Source organism: Prionailurus bengalensis, chromosome F2 (genome assembly GCF_016509475.1).
Source record: "Prionailurus bengalensis isolate Pbe53 chromosome F2, Fcat_Pben_1.1_paternal_pri, whole genome shotgun sequence".
NCBI classification, from domain to species: Eukaryota; Metazoa; Chordata; class Mammalia; order Carnivora; family Felidae; genus Prionailurus; species Prionailurus bengalensis.
The window spans coordinates 35,582,173-35,601,126 of NC_057353.1; the positions used below are offsets into that span (position 1 = coordinate 35,582,173).

The 18,954-nt window shown below is 35.5% G+C and overlaps 1 protein-coding gene across 1 annotated transcript in view; it reads right to left on the reverse strand.

Moving 5' to 3' along the window:
• Positions 1-8,349: 8,349 nt before the first annotated feature.
• MMP16 (matrix metallopeptidase 16) overlaps positions 8,350-18,954 on the reverse strand; it is a 309,833-nt gene continuing 299,228 nt past the window's right edge. Inside the window, exon 10 of the mRNA XM_043601324.1 lies at positions 8,350-8,894. Within this exon, the coding sequence (XP_043457259.1) occupies positions 8,812-8,894 (83 nt within the window). The 3' untranslated portion in view covers positions 8,350-8,811. The remainder of the gene's footprint in view (positions 8,895-18,954) is intronic.

The following is an 18,954-nucleotide window of genomic DNA, read 5'->3' on the forward strand; positions in this document are numbered from 1 at the left end:
GTGTCCTAGAATTAGGTGTTTGTTTTACTACGAGCAACTATTTGATGACTACATAATTAGTTGGTTATCTTCTCCACTGGCATTCAGTGAACTTCTACAAAACCTCTTAGTTTATATCGCCTAGGTCAAGGATGCTGATTAGCCATGAATGTTTTGTTTCTTTGGTTTTTATTTTGAGAGATTATGATAAGAAAGGAGACATGGAAAGAGCACAAATAATTACGTTTTCATTTTGTGGTGGTTTTTCTTTAGTAGTTATTTTCTCTAATATACAGTTCTGCTGACAGAACCAATTTTTATTATTTTCATTTGGACTTTTGGCAAAACTCATGAAAATACCAAGCTATATTCTTTAGATTTCAATCAAATAACTTTCTTAGTTCGTTTTAATTCTTCTCTCACTTTTCCGACTTGGTTGACAAAGCCTGTTCTATCAGAACTAAAAACATGCCATTCAGCACCTGGGTCTCATCTTATCTGTTCCTAGCATTATGAGAGAAAATTTAAACTAAATAACATGAAATAGCATTTAACTATATGAGGCCAGCTGTCAAGCTAAACTTTATACATTTTACTGATGAAAAGTGAATTTTTATCCAAAGCAAGAACAGCTGGAAATAGTGCTGTTTTCTCTCTAATAGAGATAAAATCCTATTATAAACAACTCTGGAGGACACTTGAGTTGTCCTGTCTCAATGGGATTTTACTAAAAGTAATACAAGCCTATAAATCATATTCTAGTCTGCACTAATAGAATATGAAAGTGACACATGGAACATGCTTGAATCTCATTAGGAACAAAAGAGCCCAACACCCTTCTACTCTACTCTATTTTTCCCCCTCTAAATGTTTGTTCTCTTGGCTGATTTTTTCGTGGTGGTTTGGGGATTCCTTAGACTAGGTTGTGGAATATTTGAGTGGGGAGAATCTAGGTGGAGACAACTGATATTTGATAGCAGAGGAAATAAAGAACAAAGGGCTTAACTTCAAGGGATTGGCTCCTTATCCTTTCCACTGAATAGCAAAGTACTGAATGGAGCATTTTGGTTAGAGCAGGGACTATCATTTAGAGAGGAAATCAGATAAAGTTTAGACCACTCTTTGTAAGGAAACAGTGTAATTATTTTGAGAAAAACACTACTGTTTTCATGGGCAGTCAACCAGGAAGTAGGTCTAATTTGATGAATAAAAATGATTTTGTGCTGATTTTGTTGGAATGGTATTTTACCTGTAGTTTTTCTGGCTTTGTCTGAAAAGCAGTTCTTTCTTATCTGCCTAGGGCCTTAAAGACAAAGATACAAGTTTTTTGTCAAGTATGTTTACTTAGCGAGGAATTGGTATCATTTGTGCTGATATCCAATTTGTTTTCACCACCTTATTCCACGCATGGGAAAAAGAAGAGGATGTCTGTTCAGTGTACTTATAACCAATTTATTCCTCTTGATCATAGAACTGTTCAAGTTATGTGTAGTGACTTATCTTCTCTGAAACTGCACATCTGGAGAATTGTGCCTAGTACTTATACTATAGTACATTGTTAGATCTTAATGTATATTTATTTATTAAGAGAGAAGGTTTTTATATCCTTACCCCTTTTGTTCTATAGTAATATACTCCTCATATTTTTAGCAAAAGTGTTTGCTTAAAATGGAATTTGAGGAGTGGGTTTATTAAGAGGAACACATTCCAAAATTTTTGGGTTTATTTTTGTTTTTTACCTACCATTTAATATGTGCCAGATGGTCTTCATGCATGATCTCACTGAAAGCCCAGAAAACTCTACTGAAGTGTAGGGGAAATTTTGCCACACCAAAATATGTCTCTTTGGCCTGTGGATTATTTTAAGCTGCTTGTTACTTTTTTAAGTTTACTTATTTATTTTGAGGCAGAAAAAGAGAGAAAGAGCATGAGCACAAGTGGGGAAGGGGCAGAGAGAGAGCGAGAGAGAGAATCACAAGCAGGCTCCACTCTTGTTAACACAGAGCCCAACATGGAGCTCAATCCCATGAACTGTGAGATCATGACCTGAGTCTAAATCAAGAGTTGGACACTTAACCAACTGAGTCACCCGGGTGCTCCTAGACTGATTGTTTTTAAGAAACAAAAGGCTCAGGAAGAAACTGGCCTTCCCCCTAGCTGCCTAAAAGAATTTAGAAAGAAGATTTGCTCCAGGAAGGTAGCTATCATCATCATATATATATATACATATATATATATATATATGTATATATATATAGTTCATATAACTATATAACTATAGTTAATATGAAGTAGGTGTGGTCTACAGAGAGAAACTTAACAAAATCTACTAAAATTCTTTTCTATGTCCCATTATTTCTGTTGGTGCAGTAAATATTTATTTACCAAACATTTACTCTTTTTCATTTTCCTATGCTTTGTCTTCCTTTCATTTGAAGTCCCAGGTTACTATATTCTTCTCCTTAGCTCTAGATTTCATATAAGCCTCAATTGCCTGACTGCCTATGGGCCTCATATTCTTTGGGAACCCCTGCATGTACAGAATTAAATTAGATTTTCTTCTGTTGGTTGGTCTCATGTCAATTTAATTCTTAAAACAATCAAAAGAACTTTGAAGGGGAGAGGAAAAGATTTTCTCCCAAAGAGAGGTAAGGATTATCGTGCCCATTTTGGAAATAGGAAAATTGAGGCTCAAAAACATTGTATGGCTTGCCTAAAGTCTCTCTATTCATAAAGGACCAAGTCAAGACTAGTAGTAGAAGCTTCAGTTAGGAGGGAGGGAAAAGAGAGGTAAAGAGGATGAATATTTTCTCCTCTGAGTCCATAATCCATATTGGTGACTTTTCAATGTGTTTCTTGTAATGTATCAACAAGGAATTTCTTGGGCCAGAGGAAAATATGTTTTAGGAGATAATATGAAATAAATTTGCAAAAAAAAATAGGTGCAGGAGATTTGGTGAAATGGTGTAATCCAAAAAGTATAAAGGGAAGAAAACATGTATATCAGTTATCTTCTCGCCCACATAAGTTTTCTGAGGTATGGTAGACTGAAAAATGGCCACCCAAAGATATCTACATTCTAATCTCTGGACCTGTCAATGTGTTACCTTATATAATAAAAGTATATTTCCAGATGTGATATGTTAAGGATCTTTAGATGGGGGAGAATATCTTGAATTATCACAGTGGAGCAGATAATCACAAGAACCCTTACAAGAGGGAAACAGCAGGAGGAGAATCAGTGAAAGAGATAGGACATAATTTTGCTTTAGAGCCTCTAAAAGGAACCAGCCCAGCTGACATCTTGATTTTAGGAATTCTGACCTTCAGGACCGTAAGAAAATAAATCTGTGTGTTTTTTTAAGCCACTGTTCATGGTAATTTGTTACAGTGGTAATAGAAAACTAATATAAGTGGTTACTACAAAACAACCTTTCTCCACCTTCTTTTGTGAACTGTTAAAAGAAATACAAAACCTAGGTAGGCTTAATTTCTTCACAAGTGTCATATAATCCCAAGATCTGTTAAAAGATCTGAAGTTTTTTTTGTGATCAACAGATGGAACATACTGGAAATATTTCAGGGAACTAGAGAGAAGTTACCATGTATCATCTACTTTTCCCTGTTACTGCGGTGCTTGAAACATTGAGTCTTCTATTTATCTAGCTGTAAATGAGAATAAAGCTGTGGCTTGCCTACCTCATAGAAAAGCTGTTTAGCTTCATTTGCTAAAGCTTGTAAAATACTGCGAAGATAATAAACACTAATCTTTATTTAATCAACTAGGCAAGAAGACAATTAAATGAAAGACCAGGAGTGTGCCTGGCAGCACAGTATCTGATGGAGTTCTGTAGCTCAAACCAATGGAGACCTACATTTAAAGTACAGTTTCTATAATCTGCCCTATCAAAGTGATAAATTAAGGTTTAGGGCTTCCAATTCCTTGTTTATCTCAACTACTTAAATTCAATTGCTTTAATTAAAATTGCATTGAGAATGCATTTTCCAATTTAGACTTTCAAAGGCCATTGGGGGCTTTGTTCTATTACATCCTTTTCGTGTTATACCGTTTGAATAATCATCACTTAATTTTCTCAACAGTAAAAAGAAATTTTCCTTCTTAAAGGAATAATTATTGTTTCAACTAACAAGTCATACAGCAGATTACAAAATTGGTAGTTGCTAGGTTAGCTGTGGGTAGAGATATTTTATAAACACTTTAGCTCTGATATCTTCTTTACTTTGTTCTTGAAACATGTAGATTATATGCAATATTATAACATATTGCAATAAACAGACATCCAATTCAATAGAGCAACAAATAGTAAGTACACACTAACAACCAAGTCAATTTAACATTTCCTTGATGACCCCAGAAGTCATATATGTGTGTGTGTGTGTGTGTGTGTGTGTGTGTATTTTGAGGGTCATAAGTGAGGAGTATAACAGCAGCATCAGAGTACCATCAAATCCAGAAACTGGTCCCACAAGAATAAATTTGGATGGATGTTCATATAAAAGTCCCACCCATCCATCCCTTACCCCATTATTCTAGACATTGCAAACTACCAAGCCAGAAGAAACCCATTCTACCTTAAGGCCACAAACAACCTCCCTCCCTCTCACCCTTGTTCTTCCCTTCCTTTTTAAAAATATCCCTTATATTTATTAAAATTATAATTTTATATTAATTATATTAATAATTTCAGACTTGCAGGAAAGAGTCAAAAATAATATAAGGAACACCTATGTACCTTTTATCAAGATTCACAAATTTTTATATTTTGTCCCATTTGCTTGACCATCAATTCTGTTTTGCTCTTTCTCTCTCTTTCTGTCTCTGAACTTTTTGAGAGTTAGGTGGAAGCATCATGCCCCTTTACTTCTAAGTACTTCATTATATACTCTCTAACTAAAATTATATTCTCTTTGACAAATTATCAAAACCAGGAAATCTAAAAATGATGCCAAATGTTTTTTTCTGTAAACCATAGCTCATACTCATATTTTGTCACATGTCCCAGTAAAATAGTTTATAGCTATTATTTTCTACTTCAGGATTAGGCACTGCAATTAGTGGTCATGTCGATTTAGTCTTTTTTACTGGACAGAGGTTTTAGCTTTTCTTTGTTTTGCTTGATCTTGACATTAATGCCAAATGCCGACCAATTATTTTTGTAAAGGATCCCCCAGTTTGGGGTTTTTGGTTATTTCCTCATCATTATATTCAGGTTATGGATTTTTGGCAAAAATACTGTGATGCACATCTTTCTTAGTGCAACCTATTAGATGGCGTGCAATATTTTCCTGATGTTGGTAATGTTAACTTTATCATTTTGTTATTGTGGAATCCACCAGGTTTCTTCACTCAAGAGTTATTGTTTTCCATTTGTAATTAATAAGCAGTTTGTGAGGAGATAACTTTAGACTATATAAATATTTTGCATCCATAAAACTTTAATCCACCAATTTTTTAATCCATTGATGATTTTCTAACTCTTTCTATATTTATTGGCTATCATTATACTATAGGGAAGAATGTTCCCTTCTGTCGCATTTATTTATGTATTCATTATATATTTACATCCGTATAAACCCATAGATTTGTATTTTAGTGTGTTATATATGACCCATTACTATATATTCTTTGATACACAAATTTTTCCAGATTTGACTACCTTGACCACTTGAACCCTCCTTCAAGATGATTCCTTTGTCCTTTTGACATGACCCCATTTCTTTTGAAACACTTCCTTACTTTCTGGCACACCAAGAAGGTTCTTTTTGTATTGTATTTTCCCTGACTCATCCCCAGAATCAGCCTTCTCTCTAATGAGCCATGGTTCATTTTAGTGAACAATGGTATTTAAGAGCCAAGATTTGAGTGCCATATTTTTGCTTATTGCTGCTAGCAGGTCATTGATTTCAGGCCCTCTCAATTAACACAAATAGGATATATGTATATGCATATACATATATATCCTCATATCTAAATGTATTTTCATCTATGTCTATCTGTAATTTTATATTAAAAAACATGAATTTATGTGCATAACTTAATCTAACCACCCACACACATTCTTTTTCCAGAGATGCCAGCTATTAACTAAAGAAGATTGAACTGGATTCCAGACTTCTCTGATCTAAAAATCTTATTCAAACCCACTGAAATTAAACTTATTGTTCAAGCCCCATCCACTCTATAAATACAACTTCCACTTTCTTCTCCCCAATCACTTATACAAATTGAATGTTCCCCCATCACTATTCATTCTTTCTTAAGGAGATGGTTAAAACACAGGTTACTTTATGCATCCATATTTGACAAAGGATTACAGTTCATGTTATTTTCTAGATCTTGAAAAATCGGGGCGCCTGGGTGGCGCAGTCGGTTAAGCGTCCGACTTCAGCCAGGTCACGATCTCGCGGTCCGTGAGTTCGAGCCCCGCGTCGGGCTCTGGGCTGATGGCTCGGAGCCTGGAGCCTGTTTCCGATTCTGTGTCTCCCTCTCTCTCTGCCCCTCCCCCGTTCATGCTCTGTCTCTCTCTGTCCCCAAAATAAATAAACGTTGAAAAAAAAAAGAAAAATGGCTTGTGATATACTTTTTTATTCATTTTTTGGCCCTGATGAGAGGCACAGTTAGCAAATTCAGAACTGGATTCTCTCTCCAGTCAACTTGTCGCAACTCTGAAGTGGTGTTACAAGAGCATCCTTTTCACATATATTAATTTGGTGACTTCCTTTACTTTCGGTAGACCAAATATGTTCTTTTCTGAAACATGAACTATATAACTAGAATAAATAGACATCCCGTTGTTTCTCCTGTTTTCATTTCATCTACAGCATACCAGAATTTTTTTTTCCATACCTGTTTTGAAAAAACTTTCATTGGACTAATTGAATGAAGCAGCATCTATGGCTTACTGTTTCTTTAAATCCTGGAAAGACTGAAAAAAAATCAGGAATAAACATGAAACTTTCATCATAGTGTCCTTCCAACACATGCACATTATTTGTGGAACTTCCAGAGGTTCTCTAAGGTGCCTGGAATCTTCCTGTTGATATTGTCCTAATTGTGCAAATTATCAATGCGACTCAGTGTTTGCATCCAGATGAAGCCTTTCATCAATATTGGTCTTATTTGCTTAGGAGCTTGTTACAAGTGTGTTTTTGAGTCCAACACTGGCAAAGCCTTCCAGAATAACTGAGGAAATAAAGACTATAAGTACAGAAAAGTCAAGTTGAAACTGGTTAAATAAGGTTGTTAAAGAAAGAAATGCATAGTTTTGTTCACTGTCATGAAGCTACAGCATAATATATAAACCCTTCCCATCACCACAGTGAGCAATAGAGAAAAATTAAATAAATTTCCAATATTTATAATATCATATATCAAAAGTATGGCCACTCCTTAGTTTTAGCAAAGTCCATGAGATCAAAATATCAATAGCTCTTCTTTTCAGCATTGATTGTAATACTATGTAATATACTATGAAAATATAAGCCAAAATAGTTTCTGCTTTATTAGTTTCTGTGTCTGTGATTAAAAGTCTAATTTTAAAAATAATTTTAAAGTTATTTGTAAGGAATTTAATTTTTAAAATAAGAACGGTTTCTGAATGGGCGTGAGAGTCAGAGATCAGTTTCTCCTGAGTTAGAGACTAGAAATACTCTCCTCTTTAGAATGTATTAGTTATTTTTCCTTAAAAAATATTTTTGCTCCAGGCAAATGATATGATCAGAGTGGATAGAGCCTTGACAACAATTTCATTAACAGTGTAATTAACAGCTGTGTTTAATTTATGCATGTAATTCATACATGTGGTCTTGGAATGGTTAAAGTGCAAAACCACAGAAAGAAAGAAGGTAGAAAACATCTGATTGTGAAACACAAGATATACCAGACAATGATTTCTTCATGGGAAGAATTTTACTTGAAAGACAACACAGACATTGTTCTCTTCCAGTCCTAAAGCTAGAGCACTCTTATATAAACCCTTCCCATCATCACAATAAACAACAGAGAGAAAAATTATTCTGAGATCTGACTCGAAGCAGGCATTTTACAGAGCTTATGAATCTGCATCCCAAGCATCTCATGGAACTTTAGGATATTTTAGGAAAAGTAATAATGATAAACATACAGGATATTTAAGAAGAAACTACTAACATTTGCAAGGAGACAGGGTGAGAAAAAGGAAGATCTTAGGAATTCTTTTTTTTTAATTTTTTTTTAACGTTTATTCATTTTTGAGAGACAGAGAGCATGAGCAGGGAAGGGGCAGAGAGAGAGGGAGACACAGAATCTGAAGCAGGCTCCAGGCTCTGAGCTGTCAGCTCAGAGCCCGACACGGGGCTTGAACTCACAAGCTGCGAGATCATGACCTGAGCCGAAGTCGGATGCTCAACCAACTGAGCCACCCAGGCGCCCCGAGATCTTAAGAATTCTAAGACAAGGAAAAGACTATTGGTTACATCCATCATGACCACAGAATTAACCAAGAACTGGATCAGTGGACAACGTAGAATAACACAATAGTGAATGTGTAAGAGCATTCAGCTCCAGATGGCATGGAATGGTCCTTTAGTTGTTTCCAACCTTATTCTTCCACCTGGGCAATAGGGTCTCTGCACTAGGCTCCTGCTTTCTGAATTCTTCTGACTGTATTCTTCTTCACAAAGTGTAGAGTCCACAGGACTGAGCAGGGGTGTCCATCCAGAGAAGGCACGATCACATGCTCCGGCACTTGGAACTTGGAATTCTCTGCCCAAAGTTCTGAACCTGCTTCTGTAGCTTATATGGGTCTATCCTTTTTAGAGTAGAATGTGTCATCACAGTACATAAGAAGTAGCCATCAGTTTGGAGACTGGTGGAAGGAGCTTGCGTGTGTGGCTCCTTGAGATGCAGGATAGAGCTGGGGATAAAAAGAGAAATTGGGCAGTCATGGGGGTGCATGCATGTGTTGATTCTCCTCCTGCTACTCCAAAGTGACTTTGAATATTCCAGTTCAGTAATTTTATTTTACAGTTGGGGAACTAAGGCCCAGAATGACATCATTCAATACTAACTGATAACCTATCTTTCACCAAGATAATAGTAATTTAGTTGGCCTGAAAAATAGCTCTTAATAAGTGCTCAAATTTTCAAAAAAGTGATTTTCAAAATTTTTGGTTCATACACGTGTTCTGTTTTTGAGGTCGGATATGTGTCAATTAGCCAAATACCGACATGTTCAGGAGATATACAGACTTCTGCATTTTAAGCTAAGCTGGTTGATAGCTGAGAGCTTTGAAACTGAATACAACCTGTAAGCCTGTGGTTTGAAAGGCAGGATGAGGAGGTGTGCTGGCAAGTGAGCTGGGGGAGAGCCAAAAAATTTGCCTACTAGACAGTTTTGCCTAAGGCCAATAATAAGTGCAGGAAAATGCTGACTGGAATAAAAGTGGCCCCGTTGTTGAAACTGCAGCATAAAACATGCTTTGTGGCAAACAGGAAGTGACAAAAATAACTACCTTTCAACACAAGCAGCAGATTTAAATGGTTCACAATGAATTTTTTATCTATCAATTATATTGCAAACTAGAAAGTCATGGATAACAAGGATGCTTCCGTATGTCACTTCAGGGGACTGTTTAAAAATAGAAGACTGCCGGAAAACAGGAGAAGCATAATCAATACTGTGATTAATGGCAGTAATTTCACATAAACATCTGGGCAATTAAAAATGCTCTTTAGGAGGTGTTTCGCATGCAACTGGTGAAGGAATGAATGAGTTTCAAATCAAACATCACTGTCAGTGTATTGAATAATTCACAGCCACAAACACATTCAAATTGGAACAGTTCCAGCTGTCAAATCTATAAGAAAAAGTCTTATTTAGAAGAAAATACACTCTGGATCACTTTTTCATTCTGCAATCCTTGTTCATTAAATTAAAAACACCCTGCCAAATATGTACACACAGGTGTACTAGCTATTGTGTCCCCAAACATTGGCTTGGCATTATGGGAAATGATGGGACTGTGTCAAATGACCCCTGCTCCCAGGAAAGTTAAGATTCGTGTTGGCTAAGCGATTAATATTCTCAGGAAAGGATTAGCCAGCAATAGCAAATGACTATGTATCTAAACTTTGGCCAAACATCAAAAATATTTGAAGTGTTTGTTAAATTTAATTCAGTAAGCCTGAGGTGGAAGTCAGGAATCTCTATGGCCACTCAGTACCTTAAATGTTCATGATAATTCACAGTTTTTGAGAAACACTGCTGTACTGTAAGAAAAGATGATATGAAATCAATCTCTAGAATGTGTGATTTAAGAGATGAAACTATTTTACCCCAAAATGGCCCCCAAAGGAACTGTCTTATTAACAGCTTATTAACAGCTCTTATCCATGTTATCATATAAATGTCTTTTCATGAAGCCTTGTCATTTTAATAATCCTCTCATTTCAGTCATCTCTAGAATCCTGGAACAGACAAGGACTAGTAAGACAATAATTTTTATAGATGGAGAACCAAAGGATCAGGGATATGACTTGCCCGGTTCCCAAAATTTAGTTAGTGATTCACTGGACTCCTATCCAGCTCTACTCACCACACTATGCTACCTCTCTCAATGAAAAGTGAGAAAACATGAAAGGGGTATGATTAGTTCAAATATTTTAGTAGCTTTGCTTCTAGTTTAAAAACGTGGGTATCTCCTGAGAAGCCAGCTGACGTTACATCTCTTACATTGTTCAAGAAAAAAAAAGTTCTTACAGATAAAGTATCATAATATTTTATAGTAAAAAAAAAATCAAACCATGAGTAATGTCATTAGTTAAGTGGATACTCATTTTAGTAAGGAGAAAGCACTGTTGTGAAAATGGCTACTCTGTTTCCAAAAACTGAGACGATGAAGAATGTCCACTGATAAATTGGTTATTGTGATTCCAATCTTGTCCCCTTCAACTCCCAGATCATCCAGTGAAACTATTAGCCACAATCTATGCATCAGTGTAGACACCTTAGAGCCTCTTCCAGCAAAGTGAGAATTTATCACTCAAAGAATTTCTTTTCCCCATACTTCTTCAGAGCCACTACTGAGTTGGACTCTGACACTGCAACTGTCCCCTTCTGTTGGTGTCAGTATTTCAAGTAACCAATACGACAAGTTGGAAATTTTTCCTCCTGTTCACTGCCATAACTTGAGGGAGGGGTGACTTTGCAGCAGGTATAGGTAATTTGGAAATGTGTATGACTGTTTCATGCAGCTTGTGCATTCATGACCTTCTTGGACCTTATCCAGTACCTACCACTTCCACCTGATAATGGAGCCTTACTGGTGTGCTTAACTTTTTGGCATGGTGCATCAGATTTTCAGTTCATGGAAAGAGCCAGTACTCGTGGTTGGCAGTTTAATATCTAATACAGCACAGTAAGAATTCAATAATTATTTTTCAAAATGAGAAAAGTTATTTGGTTAAAAGTCCATGATTCTTGTTAAGAGAGCTCTGAAGATTTCTCTTATCACAGATTGCTGTATGTTGAACCTACCAAAGACAGTTTGAACATACATAGGTACACTGAGTAATAATAGCCAGATAGCAAATTGTTTATACTGTGGACAAATACCTCTTTCTCTGAGCCCCATTCAAATTTAGCTGTCTTAGATTATCGAATAAATGAGTTAAAGAGCCATATCCAAAATAGTTCATGTGCCTCTTTCTTGCTGGTAGTATCTATAAGGTAGAGCAGCTTATTAATAATTTATCATTGTTAATTTATAGAGAATATTCTGATGTGCCCTGAGTAATTAGACATCTAGAAATTTCTTTGGGTAGGGCAGACCTCTTTGTCCCATTTTTGTGTTCCGTATGCTGACATGTATGCATTTGCATCTTCCGGCTGTTCTATCAGCATGCTGTCATCAGTGCAGTTGGCAAGCAAGAATTCTATGTAAGGGTAAGAACGATTTATTTTCCTTCAAACTAAATTGTAACACAGATTTGACATAACATGGTGGCAATATGGCAAAGGTGTGCTTCTACCCTGGCCAAGTGGGACAACTGAATCTGATATTCTGTACTAATTGGAATAAACAAACAACAATCATCTGTTAGATCAGTAGCCGCAAGTTAAGTGACAGGGACTATACAGTTTATTCCAGTAGAGAGATTACATCTGGAATACCCATGGCAATTTAAATCACCATCTGATTATCATTATGACAATCCACCATCATTCTCCAAAACCCATTCATATGCTTCAATAATAGTCTGAATTTTTCAAATCTTTGATGACAGCTCTAGTTTTTTTAATGAATTATTCCAAAGATGTCATTTTAAATTTTCTATAAATAGGGAACTCTGGGAGTTTCCACTGGTTCTACTTATTACAGTCACTCTTCACTTAGATGGATACCCAAAAAAAGACTACTAGATACTAAAGGGAATATTCCCAATTCATTAGGTAAATATCAATAGCATATGTTGGGATCCTGTTGGGACTACCTTGAACCAAAACCTCTCTCCATACATCACCTGCCTAGAAGACCAGAGTTACTAGGAATTAGAGTTAGAGCAACATCAGTGTCAAAATATCCATGAAAAGGGGCGCTTGGGTGGCTCAGTCGGTTGAGCGCCCGGCTTCGGCTCAGGTCATGATCTCATGGTCCGTGAGTTCGAGCCCCGCGTCGGGCTCTGTGCTGACAGCTTAGAGCCTGGAGCCTGTTTTAGATTCTGTGTCTCCCTCTCTCTGACCCTCCCCCGTTCATGCTCTGTCTCTCTCTGCCTCAAAAATAAATAAATGTCAAAAAAATTAAAAAAATATATCCATCAAAAGACTGGCTATTTATCTTACTCTAGAACATGTTTATCCTGAGAAATGGCCTTTATGAAAGGAAAGGGAAAGATTCACTGTGACAATTGTGATAATATTGAAAATTTCTCCCTCAGGGGTAAGCAGATATTCATTTTGGGGAGCATGGGTGGCTCAGCTGGTTGAATGCCCAACTTTTGATTTCGACTCAGGTCATGATCTTATGATTCATGAGATCAAGGCCTGCATTGGTCTCCGTGGTGACAGCACAGAGCCTGTTTGGGATTCTGTTTCTCCTTCTCTCTCTGCCCTCTTGTCTCTCAAAATTAATAAACATTTTTTTAAAGGAGAGCTTCATTTTTATTGCAATAGATGTTGACTCTGAACTGATTCAGGTCTGATAGCTGATTCAGGTCAACTGAGAAAACTCTAGATCTCTAGTGAGGCTTTATTCAGGCCTCTGTTTACCAGGTTTATTATTTTCATCAGTTCTACAATTCAGATAGAACTTTATGGGATGCTCTTTATTTTGGTCTCTGGGGCTTTTATGACTAAATACCTACCTCTAAAGATCCACTGATTGTGATGGTAACCACATACCCCTTTTGACTCTAGATGCTTCTAGTGATCAGTTATTGTTACTTGTGCTTTTCTATTCTTGGAAACTATCATTCAAATAATAATAGAATCCTCATTGAAATAGTAAATGATTTTCATCTATAGTTTCTCTTACTAGCTTTCCTACTTTAGCTGAGAACAACCACTAAAAAGTTCTTTCAAAGTGGATGATGCTCCTCTCCCCATCACAGAGACTGCCTTCTTGGCCTTTATCTGGGAGTCTGGTTGGGTGTGGCTGAGTGAGTTACATGTTATATATCCACCGAACATTCCATCTCACTCAGTCTTTGGATCCTTCTTCTTTTTCATACAAAGGAATTTTTGGCATCTCATCATCAATTATGTGAACCAATTTTGATTACAATTGTACAATATTCTCTGCTGTTTGACCTAGCTCATTTGTTACAGAACCTCTAGTAATTAAACCATATTGGTAGTTAGCCAATTAAAAAATGTGTTATCCCTTTTGGTCTGGGAACTTCAGAATCCATTCTCATACATATTCCACAGAACCTGGATGACATAAATTAGCTACATTTTGTAGCATTGGTATGTAAGCTGTTTCCTCCTGTGTTTGACCTTATAATTCATTCTTCCTCAGGGTATGCTTTTAGAACTGGAGACAACTAAGGGGGGAAAGGAAATACTTAAGTTCATAATATATTGGAAATTTATGAATACTCTTAATACCATAAATCACCCAATTTCAATGACTATAGTTCTGTTCTTTATCAAAAACCCAGACTCTCCATTTTATATAATACATCTAATGAAGCTGTGAATTAATGAATATTGAAATTTTGCATCATACTGGATCAAACAAAGGTTTTATTTTAGTTCACTCAAACCTGTGGTTGCAAAGTTAAAAAGTTCATAAGAAGTCCTAAGTTTTCAGGGGCGCCTGGGTGGCGCAGTCGGTTAAGCGTCCGACTTCAGCCAGGTCACGATCTCGCGATCCGTGAGTTCGAGCCCCGCGTCGGGCTCTGGGCTGATGGCTCGGAGCCTGGAGCCTGTTTCCGATTCTGTGTCTCCCTCTCTCTCTGCCCCTCCCCCGTTCATGCTCTGTCTCTCTCTGTCCCAAAAATAAATAAACGTTGAAAAAAAAATTAAAAAAAAAAGAAGTCCTAAGTTTTCAGTAAATGCTTAAACCAAGAAAATATGAATTTAACTTATAATTTTCTTTAAGTTTTCACATGTTATTAGAAATAATATCTTTATGCATTGCTACTATGCGGTAGCAGTAGCAACAGGGTCTTCTGAAGCCTTGCCTTCAGTTGTACTTTATTCCAGGTGACGTAGGTGATAATTTGATTGTTTCGCCTCCATTTTCCATTAGGTATCAAATATATACCACTTTAAAATAATTTTCACCATTCATGGTCTAATAAGGATAGATATATCATTTCTGATTCTTCTCTCTCACTAAGTTTCCACTGCCGACAACTTTTTAGTCAAAGGTCTTAGTTGCATGCCCAAGAAATCCACTGTAGAGAAATAAACAGCAATACAATAGGAGGGAACTTTAATACCCAACTTACATCAATGGACAGATCATCCAGACAGAAAATCAATAAGGAAACATCAGCCTTAAATGACACGTTAGACTAGATGGACTTAACAGACATTTAAAGAACATTTCATCCAAAAGCAACAGAATAGATATTCTTCTCAAGTACACATGGAATGTTTTTCAAGATTATATGTTAGGGCACAGATCAAGTCTTAATAAATTTTAAAAGATTGAAATCATATCCAGCATCTCTTCTGACCACAATTGTATGAAACAAAAACTTAATTATATGAAGAAACTGGAAAACTCACAAACATGTAGAGACATAAAAAAAAATGCTACCGAATAGCAAAATAGACCAAAGAAGATATTCAAAGAGGACTCAAAAATATTCCTGATACAAATGAAAATGGAAATTTAACACACCAAAATTTATGGAATGCAAACACAGTTTAAGAGGGAAGTTCATGCCTATGTCGAAAAACAAGAAAAGTCTTGAATAAGCAACTTAACTTTACACCTGAAGGAACTAGAAAAAGAAGAACAAATGAAACCCAAAGTTAGTAGAAAGAAGGGAATAACAAAGAACAGAAATAAATGAAATAGAGACTAAAAGAGAGTAGAAAAAAATCAGTGAAACTAAAAGCCTGTTCTTTGAAAAACAAAATTGACAAACATTTAGCTACACAAATCAAGAAAAGGAAATAACTCAGATAAATGAAATCAGAAATGAAAGAGGAGATATTATTACTGATACAACAGAAATAAGAGACTGTAATAAATAATTATATAAAGACAAACTGGACAATCTAGAAGAAATGGATATGTGTTTAGAAATATAGAAACTACCAAGACTGAATCATTATAAAATAGAAAATCTGAACAGACAAAAGTCCAGGACCAGACTCCATGGCTTCACTGGTTAGTTCTACCAAACATTCAAAGAAATAATACCAATTCTTCTCAAACTATTTCAAAAAATAAGCATGGGTGTGGGGGAACTCTTCCAATTACATTTTTATGAGTCTAGCATTAACCTAACACCAGAACTAGACAAGGACACCACAAAAAAAAAAAAAAAAAGAAAAAGAAAAGAAAATTACAGGCCAATATCACTGATGAACACAGATGCAAAAATCCACAACAAAATATTTACAAAGTGAATTCCACAATACATATTAAAAGAATCATACACCACAATGAAGTGGAATTTACTCCAGGGAGGCAAGAATGGTTAACTTCTGCAAATAAATATGATACACCACATTTAAAAAAAAGGATAAAAATCAAATGACAATTTCAATAAAAGCAGAAAAAGTGTTTGACAAAATTCAAAATCCATTTATGAAAAAAAACTCTTCAAAAAATGGGTGTTGAGGAAATGTACCTTCACATAATGAGAGGCTTGTATGAAAAGCCCACAGTCAACATCATACTCAATGGTGAAAAGTTGAAAGATTTTCTTTTAAGATAAGGAACAAGACAAGAATGTCCACTGTTGCCAATTATTTTTAATATGGTATTGGAAGTTCTAGCCAGAGCAATGAGACAAGAAAAAGAAAAAACATGCAAATTGGAAAGGAAGAAGTAAAACTGTTACTGTTTGCAGATGACATGATACTATATATAGACTAAAGACTCCATCAAAAAAAAAAACTATTGGAACTAATAAATTGAGTAAAGTTGTAGGATACAAAATCAATTCACAAAAATTTGTTGCATTTGTTTACACTAACAACTATCAGAGAAATTAAGAAAATAATCCCATACAATTGCATTAAAAAATATCCTGACAATATAACAATGTAAAAACATACATATTGAAAACCAGAAGACACTAATAAAATAAATTGAAGAACACACAAATAAATGGAAATATAGTCTGTGCTCATGGATTGTAAGAATTAATATTATTAAAGTGTCAGTATTACGCAAAGCAAACTACAGATCCAATGCAATCCCTATGGAAATTCTAATGACATTTTCCAAGGAAATAGACTAATCTTAAAATTTGTAAACATGCACACACACACACACACATACACACATACACACACATATACATTATGGAATATTAGTCATAAAAAAGAATGAACTCTTGCCATCTGTGACATGGATGGACCTCAAAGGCGTTATGCTAAGGGAAATAAGTTGGACAGGAAATGACAAATATCAAATGATCTCTCTTATTTGTGGAATCTGAAAAACAAACAAATTAAAAAAAAACAAACATAGATACAGTGAACAAATTAGTGGTTGCAAGAGGCAGGGAGTGAGGGGTTGGAGAAATGGGTGAACTGGTTTTTTTTTATTTGTTTGTTTGCTTTGGATTAAATAAACTGAATAAGAATGGAAAAAATAAAACAATGCTGCCTGATTTTAGCCAGAAACAAATGCATTAAAAGGGTAGTGGGTAGCTCATAGAATCACCAGGTAGGGTAGGCAAAAAAGATTTAGAGGCATCAAATCCCTTCATGATCTAGCACTTGCCAAAATCTTTGAACTTATCTTTTATAATTCTCCTTCATGTAAACTGGGCTCCAGTTCCAGAATAATTCATTTTCCCAAATGTGTTATGCTCTCTTAACACTTGTGCTCCTTTCTATAAATTGTACAATTGCCTAAAATACTACTTTCCTGTTGTTTACTTGTTAACCTACCTTTTTTTTCATGCATTACTCTTTTTATAAAATCTTCCATGATAACCCCAAGCAGAGTCACCATCTGTTCTCTCATGATTTTTTGTACCCATAATATTATAATATTTTTCCTATTACCTATCATATTTTATGTTATGTTACATTGTGCTATGTATATTATGCTATATGTTAACTACAATGAGGTAAAATAATTTAGGCAAATTTGACTCCCTTACTTTACTCATCTTATCCCCTGTCGTAGGTAATATTTAAAATGTGGTAAAGATTTAATACTGAATGAACAAATGAACGAATAATCATTTTTTTTCAGAAAGAGTAATTTATAATTTCACTGAAACACCATTAAATTGACATATAACATGTTAAAAAGTTATATGTATTTCTTTAGAGCCCACAACAATTTCTGTCAGATCTTAAATCTTACCTATTTCTTCAGGATTCTTACTTTCTGGTAGGGCAGATGACCTAGAGTTGGTTGAAATCCTGGTCCAATTTAATTTTACTGACTGTTACTTACCCCACTGACCCTTCCTTTGAAGAATATTTTTCACACTCAATAAAATGAAATATCTACCTTTTCTAAACTGTCATCATCCAAAAACATTTGACCAGATAACTTCCTAAGGCAAGAGTCAAGTGTCCTTGAAGAGCAGTTGCCAAGATTTTCATTAGTCCCCTTTTTCTCTGCCAAGTGAGGGGACTACAAGTGCTGTAACAGAAGGGTGGAGAATGTAAGGAGGACCAAAGACAAACAGGACTGTGTTGGGAAGTGGGTGAAAAGAAAACAGCCATAGAATGAATATGATTAATGTCCAGAGACAGAGGAAAAACAGTGGAGTCATGGTCAGGGCACCCTTATGTTCTTGCAGATTTTGGACTTGTTGACCACAGATAGTTTTTGTGCTTTAATTTAAACTAATTATCAGATTAATACAGTTAAGTCTTCTAAAGCATAATTTCATGGTAAAATAATACTATAAAAATACTATAATTTTTTTACTATAGTAAAAAATCCTATTAAAATGCTAAAATAATACTATAAATAAACATTCCTTCCCCTATTGGTGTCACTTTGTGTTTCTGTATGAATCACACACACACACACACACACACACACACGAGTCATTCATTCTCCTTCTATTTGGACTAGCGCTGTCCAGGCCTGAAATTCCAGGATTTATCTTTGCCTTATTGTAGGAAATTTCTTTAAATTTCTCCAAAATGCATTCCCTATTCTTAGGTGTTAGCAGTCTTCATTTATTTTCTTGTTTTGGTAGAGCACATTCTGCAGTGGCTTCACAGGTTAAAAAAAGATGGCATAATGACAGAAGTAATGAGGATGAGTCCTTAACTTTTTTTTCTCTCTGGCTGATGCAATCTGAATTGC